Below are 7,278 nucleotides of genomic sequence, written 5' to 3'. Positions count from 1 at the left end.
TTAGTTTAATGAAATAAAAATATGAGTTAACTTACAGTTTATAAATCTCAGTTCACAGATTTTGTTTTTTATTTATTAGATTATTTTTTATTCATTTTGATATATTGTGATAGTCCACCTAACTACTAGGGTCAAATAGTGGCAACATCTATTCAATTATACTAACAAGTTAATCCTGTTTTCAAGAATTCGCGGCTTTGGCGGCCAGTTATTGATTAAAACTTAATTGACGATGTCAATTCATGGCAGCTCGGCGCGGCACAGTAGCGCATCTTGCCGATGTCGCTGTGAGAAGCCTCATTGACACTATTGTTGCCCTTGACCCATGTACTTAGTTTGAAGTTCAATGCAATTTAATTTTAACAAATAACATTCCGACATATTAGATAACACACTGTCAGGCGCTGCCCGACCCATCATCTTTGATTTTGTCGATAGGAAGGACAAATCAAAAATATCAACCCAGGGCTCAACATTTGTTCACAGAAAAGTACGACGAATGCAATTTTGCAGCGTTAAACTTAAATATAATTATAGATAACAGAATATTTTGAAACATACCCATGTATAAACGAAAATAGAGATTATAGATTAATATCATATCATAAATATCATATTTAAAAAATATCATGCAGCCAAAACAAGTAAAGGAATTAAACTAACTAATATAATTATAGCTAATTTTCAAGCATCTCATGAAGCCAAAGGTCTAGGTTGCAGTCATGAGTTCATTTCTTTAATAATTGGGATATTGTCAAATTGTTATTATTCTAAAGGGTTAAACAGAAAATTTGTATTACGTAATCAACAGCCAAACTCCAGTATTGTGTTTCACTGATTTGTAAACTGAAGACGTAAATAGCCTTACGTACCAGTTATTCACAAACGAGGCGTACACTCTCCATCCGAACACAGTCATGACTGGTTTCAGAAGTACAGGAGCCCAAGTCATAATTGTTCTTGCACCTTACTTCATCTAGTCCGATGTCGTAGTTACTAGGAATTCCAATGTCGTCTTCACTTCTCCAAGATTTTGATCCGCCGAATCCCATATTTCTACAAATAACAGTTGCTGAGTTATTGCTGAATCCATCGTCACATACTAACATGTCGTTGTAGAGGAGTATACCCTCTGTTCCTGCAGCAACTTGTCCTCCGTTCGAATCCACGGTGCGAAATGGAGATGCACTATTTACTGAAATAGTAAGCGAATATAATACCATTTTTATCTTACATCTGGAGCAGCTTAGTAAGTGAAGTAACTGCACCCACACCCAACCTATCAAATTTTGGAGAGTATAGACATTACAGACACACGCCACACATGATCTCTGCTATAATATTATGAGTATTTATGGTTTAGTTTGAAGATCAAAATGCTTACCAATGCATGTAGGTATATCACAGAGCTCCCATCGAGGCACAGTTCCCTCAGCATTATAACACCAGGCGCCTGATTCACTGAGGAAAATAATGACACATGTTTATATAATGGAGAATTCCTAAAAGTAAAAAGAAATTTCACAGATCATTTATATTCCAAAGCCCCTTCATTGCAGTTTTATTGTAGATTTTACTTAAATCTACAGTAAATGTTTGTGCCCCTACCTTGTGCTCGACTTGATAACAATGATTATGGAACACTACCAGATATCAGATATTGAAGACTTACCCGTCTGGATTTCTGCAATAGTTCTTTTGCAGTCCTGAATCAGAATATCTGAAAATGTTTTTGTATTTGTAATAAGCTATTTTCCTAAAGTATGTAGTGTTGTAAATCGTAACTAACAATTTGGCTTCTGTCGAGAGAGCCGTTTTAGAAACATTTCGAAGTTTGGGTGTAAAGTGATTTAGGACCCTCGATTAAATAGAGTACATGTCTCATCTTCCAAAATCTGAATAATCTGGATAAGAATAAATCTAAATCTGGATTATGCAGTATTGTGGCCACCTGTGAGACTAGCTACCTGTTGTGCCTTAGAAGCACCAAGAAAACTTACGCCTCGGCCTCAGGAGTTCTGCTGTGTTTATTAGGTGATTGAGAGTCCCATCTCTGGCAGACGTGTCCTGATGCTGTGACAGATACAGTTCCCCTGTAGTCTGATCCATTCTCATCCGCTTTATCAACACACTCGTCTGGAGCTGGAGTTAATCCAATTGTTATTCTTTTTAGTAACGTTAATAATGAATAAAATTAGTTTCATAATAAACGATGGCTTGATAGTGAGGTAAATCATGGGGTTTGCGATGCGGTAAATCTGCGTTTGCGGTACCTACTAACTTGCGTACTCCTTTACATATTTTGCTCCGTACTGCGCGTCCTATAGATTTCTACAAAGTTTCATATGTGATTGGATGTGCTCGAATTACAGGATGTGCTTTAAAAACGTATATATTTTACCTCTGTACATCTTTGAGTTACACAGGTCATCATAGCACGTTGCTACTCCACAGGTAAAATCCGTAAATCCGTAAATTTCTGCAAGCCCAGATTCTCTACCGTCACATTCAGAGTCCACAGCTGCCTTTTCCGTACAACTGTAACCTTTCATATAGTTATACACGGGCCTGCCACTACCATAGGTGAGGAAGGTTAAAGTAAGGGTTGAGCAGACTTCCTTTCCCGTACACTGACGAATGTTCCCTTCACAGTCATTTTTATGGAAATCCCCTTCTTCCAGATATACGTCTTCACAATCGTAACAATGTAGCGATTGAGCTCGCGCCACCATTGCCAATATTATAGCTATTGCTATAATCATTTTAGCTTCCTTGCTTTAGACTACTCACTACTGTAGTATAAATTGTTACAGTTAATACATATCAGTTTTAAGTTTAACTTTAACAACGGCTGACCATTTTGATTTATATATATCCCTTTCCCAAACAAAACTAGGAGATGGTATCAATTTTAATTTTAATTACCGTTCTCAAATGCAAAATGATAACGAGAATGAAATTAGTCGCTCGCTTTTCCAACCATTTACTTTACTTCTATTTGTAATAAATTGAGGATCGCTACCCGGAGGCAGTACTCGTGACTCGGCAATAACAATGCGATAAACCTCAGTAAATTGGACACTTTCTACCACCTTTAAGTTTATATCCCGAAGTACGCTAGGTATCGGGCAGAAGGCAACCCAAACTCAAAGAGATTTCTACAGAGTGTGGCTGATTTATTAAACCTAAACTCATTTCAATTAGCAAGTAGTGAATGAGTAGGAAAAACGAGCGTAGGGACTACCGCCGGTAGTTCCTACGCTCGCTTTTCCTACCGCGACCGGTTATCGTCCGATTTACTTAAACATCTATAAAATAACTCCATCCACAGAGGAAGAGATATAAAATATTAACAATTAATAAGGTGCCGGTGAGGTACTAACTGGCATGGTTGGTTATGTGAAAATTTCCAACAATTATATTAAAAGATAATCAGTATCACCATCAGTGCAGCATTAGCAATTTAAACCAGGTCCAATATTCAAGATAAGACTAAGAGCGCCTTGGCCCGATCGATAATATTAATCTTATTATGACTATTAGGGGTCGTTCACATATTACGTAATCAGCCGAGGGGGGTTTTCAAATGCTTACGGTTGATTACGGGGGGGGGGGGGGGGGTTTTGGTCGTTGATTACGTAATCAAAATTTTAATTTTTTACCGATTTTCGAAATACCAATTGGACAATTTTCGTTAATTATGTAATCAAAATTTTCGTTTTTTATTTTCGAATTTGTATAAACCATTTAAGATATTACAAAAATCTTCTCAAGTCTCAGACAGCAATGAATAATGTGTATTTATTGTATCTCTACATCAAAATTTAACTCAAAAAATGGGGGGGGGGGGGGGGGGGGGCAGGGGGTGTCTAATCTTGATTACGTAATATAGGGGGGGGGGGGGGGTTCGGTCTTGATTACGGTTGATTAGTGGATTACGGAGGGGGGGGGGGGTAAAAATTGCCAAAATATTGATTACGTAATATGTGAACGACCCCTAAACCACAAAAGTTTGATCCAAACCAATATGTTAATAAATTTATCACCAAAATTATGTGCAAACTTAGTCAAAGTGGAGAGATCTAAGAATTGATGAGGTTCCATCAAATGGCCCTATGAGTATGACTGTGGACGTGGTCACGTGTTTATGTTTGATAACGGTTAGAATAAGGTATTGAGCTACACGTGAGTCACTAAATAAATTTGAATTGCTTAATTAGATAATTACTATCATGCCAAGTCCTGATATCATTATCGGCTAACCAATTAGTGATACTGATAAGATTATAGGGACGTTGAGAGTTCACCAGGACAAGAATTAAAAATGTGTTCATTCATCTAATCTCTGAAAAAAGGACTTCATACTTTTTGTCTAGGCTGATCAAAACATAATTTTCAATTCAATCATTTAATGATTCATTAAAATTTGTCTAAATTGTAAATAGCTCAAATTTAATTTTATCTGTTTCAGAGAACGATGTTTGTACTGTGTTTGTAGAGTACGAAACGAAACGAAACACCGTATTTACTACCCGCTACTATGGGACATAGATATTGTATAAAATATAACTAAATAATTTACACAAGTACGCTATATATCATTATAATAAACCCCTTAATTTCGTTATTTATTTGCTGTCACAAATTAATAAAGATGAGTTCTGTTTAATAAAGGTTATAATTGTTGTGGAGTGTTATGTTTCTGATCACGTTATAATTGTTGTGGAGTTCTGTGTTTCTGATCACGTTGTTCTCTGTCTCTGTTGACCCACTCATCAGGTTTAATAAGATAAGCAAGTACAATGGCCATGAACCCAGAAGCTGCGACTCCAGCCACTGTGTAGAAGAAATAATGCCACCTCTGTTTGTAAACAGCAGTATAGTTCGGTATGTCCGGGTCTGTGGTGGTTATTGCTGCCATCAGTGTTGGTCCTGCAAAACCTGATACCTGTCCGAAACTGTTGAAAACAGAAACAAGAAATGCGGAGTTCTTTGGATCAATCTCATAGTTTATCGTATAAACGGAGCCACTGAACAAAGTAGCCGCTGCAATTGCACTTAAAGTGAGGTTAACAGCAACTCCTGTTAAAGTCTTCATAAAGGTGAGATTAATTAGAACTATGATCTGAATAATCATTGGAAGCAGAGCAAATACCATCCTACATTTAAACCAAGTCAACATTTTGTCTAATTTTTGAAAAAGACATGAAAAGGCAAGAGTGCAAAAAGCAATCAACAGAGAAAGTGCAACATTAAAAGAAGATATGAACAGAGGGTCTGCCCCTAAAACTTTGTTAAGGTAGAACGGAACAACATTCAGGAGATTGAAATAGATGAGATTGTATGCCGGAATATATATGCAAAATGCCAGCAAGTAAAGTCGACAGATCAGTGACTTTAGTGAAGATGGAGGCTCACAGCTTTCTTCGCACTCAATGGGTGGATCTTCAGCGTTGGATGGAGACGACTCTGTAACTTGCGGGTTGCCTATAACAACATCTTCTGTGTGCACCATCTTCAAAATCAAGTCTTTCTCTTGTTGTGTCAGGTACCTGTTGTTGAGAAGTGTTTTAGGTAAAATTTAATAATAAAACCGAGAGAAATTTAGCATTTCTCATCTTGTATAAAGTAAGAAGGGAAACCAGGAGTCTTGTGGGGAGTCGTTGACGAAGATGAGGTTGAAGATTAACCCAAGTATATAAGCTGCTCCAGTCAGATAGAAGTAATATTGCCATCCTAAGCTTTTAGTCACAAGTCCTGCTATCAGTCCCCCTGTTCCTTGTCCTATGTAATCATTGGCTCCTGAAATCCTTCAATTAGCTGCTAAGTTGACTAATAAGCGCCATATTTCGTTTCGTATGGCCTTTATAAGCAAAAATAATTGTAAATTCTCATCAATAATTCTCATATAATAATATGAACAGAATATATTATGCAAGTGGTGGAAGTCGTTCTTACCGAATATAGAAATCAGCGCTTTGTTCTCCTTCCCAACGGAGAATTTAGCGATATAGTCAAAGTGGTATGCTACCATGATACCCGCCAAAATGCCTCTTATCGTCTGCAGAATTTAAAGAACTATGTGACAATGTTAATTATATGAGGTTAGCTTTGTCGTTAGCTGCTTTATCCGAAATTACAGTGTGTTAATTCGAGATTCGATTATTGTCAGCAATTGGGAATGAAAAATCCTAACTCTACAAATCTAACCTGTGTTACAATAATAAGTGAGGTGGACACCTCGGCAAGTTTAGGGTAGCAAAACTGAATAACAGCTGACACAACCAACCACACTCGATATGTTTTAGTAAACCCTGCCAATTATTTACCGTGTTATTAAATTACCACCAAGGGTGCACATAAGGAGAGACGACTTTTGGGTTAAGATTTATAATATGGTAGTTAAGGGGTAGTACTAGTGTTAGGGTCCTTTAAATACTCTTCCCTCACACTAAACCTTAAACCCTAACCCTAAAAATGTGTCTTCCCTAATATCCACCCTTAGTCATAGTGGTTGGCTGTTGATTGTCGTCTCAGTTCCCGGCGTTTGAATAGCATTTTAATTAATAAATTCAAGTTATAAAACGTGTGACCTGTGCAGCGGTTTGCAATGTAATTGTAAACTAAGAAAGATTTGACCTGTGTAGCGGTTTGCAATGTAAACTATAAGACATGTGACCTGTGTAGCGGTTTGCAATGTAAGTTGTAAGACACTGTACAGTATGCCCGTAAAAGTATGCTCCAAGAACCATTGCTTGAGTTTTCTCGGACCAACAGAACTTGCCGGTATCGGTTGGATCGTTGCAATCCACCTTCACCATCCCCCCAATCATGGCGATAGAGACACCGAATCTAGGGTGATTATGGTAGTAGTGGTTATTATTGGATTACTTAATATAGATTGTGAAACACTAACTTCAATACAAGAAATACAGCAAGAAATACAGCACTTTTAAGAAAGTATAAAACAAATAAAAATGAAATGCGTTAACGTGGAACCTCACCTCGCGCACGTCTCCACATACGCATTAAAAAGGAGACACAGGTAAGCTAGATAGCGCCGTTTTGTTTTCAACTCCAGCACCATTCTTCGGTAAATTTGTAGGACCTTTGGTTAATTTGTAGGACCTTGTATGAACAAAAATTATTGATAATCAGAACATAGTTTCATAACTGAGTACCATACAAATCTTTATTTAAGTTTAATTGAGAAAGCACGTGCAGTTTACAAAGGAACTGCGAGCAACTGAAATAAACTCTGGTGGGAAAATAAAACTA

The 7,278-nt window shown here is 37.2% G+C and overlaps 1 protein-coding gene across 3 annotated transcripts; it reads right to left on the bottom strand.

Moving 5' to 3' along the window:
- Window positions 1-533: 533 nt before the first annotated feature.
- On the bottom strand, window positions 534-7,130 carry LOC134816163 (plasminogen-like). Of its 3 annotated transcripts, XM_063824942.1 has the most exons (8): window positions 7,005-7,124; window positions 6,680-6,852; window positions 6,211-6,314; window positions 5,959-6,061; window positions 2,001-2,142; window positions 1,673-1,720; window positions 1,385-1,461; window positions 534-1,195 (listed from the first exon to the last, which is right to left on the bottom strand). In XM_063824942.1, exons 1-8 carry the CDS (start codon window positions 7,085-7,087, stop codon window positions 876-878), a joined length of 1,050 nt encoding a protein of 349 aa, XP_063681012.1. In that variant the 5' UTR covers window positions 7,088-7,124; the 3' UTR covers window positions 534-875. The 3 variants fall into 3 exon arrangements, with proteins under 3 accessions (XP_063681012.1, XP_063681021.1, XP_063681006.1); XM_063824936.1 differs by lacking the exons at window positions 534-1,195; window positions 1,385-1,461; window positions 1,673-1,720; window positions 2,001-2,142 and adding exons at window positions 4,528-5,552; window positions 5,643-5,802 and having other exon boundaries at window positions 7,005-7,130; XM_063824951.1 differs by lacking the exons at window positions 5,959-6,061; window positions 6,211-6,314; window positions 6,680-6,852; window positions 7,005-7,124 and adding an exon at window positions 2,402-2,783.
- Window positions 7,131-7,278: the final 148 nt, after the last annotated feature.

Source organism: Bolinopsis microptera, chromosome 1 (assembly GCF_026151205.1).
Source record: "Bolinopsis microptera isolate Bmic1 chromosome 1, MBARI_Bmic_1.0, whole genome shotgun sequence".
Taxonomy (NCBI): domain Eukaryota; kingdom Metazoa; phylum Ctenophora; class Tentaculata; order Lobata; family Bolinopsidae; genus Bolinopsis; species Bolinopsis microptera.
Note: the sequence above shows the minus strand (reverse complement) of the source record. Positions and strands in the feature narration are given on the sequence as shown.

What these genes read in the sequence shown, in the direction of transcription:
- LOC134816163 (XM_063824936.1), bottom strand. Translation starts at nt 7,087, where the DNA reads ATGGTGCTGGAGTTGAAAACAAAACGGCGCTATCTAGCTTACCTGTGT. An exon ending in TATGTGGAGACGTGCGCGAG is followed by an intron (nt 6,853 to 7,004) that starts GTGAGGTTCCAC and finishes TAATCACCCTAG; the next exon opens with ATTCGGTGTCTCTATCGCCA. An exon ending in GACTCCCCACAAGACTCCTG is followed by an intron (nt 5,553 to 5,642) that starts GTTTCCCTTCTT and finishes TCTCAACAACAG; the next exon opens with GTACCTGACACAACAAGAGA.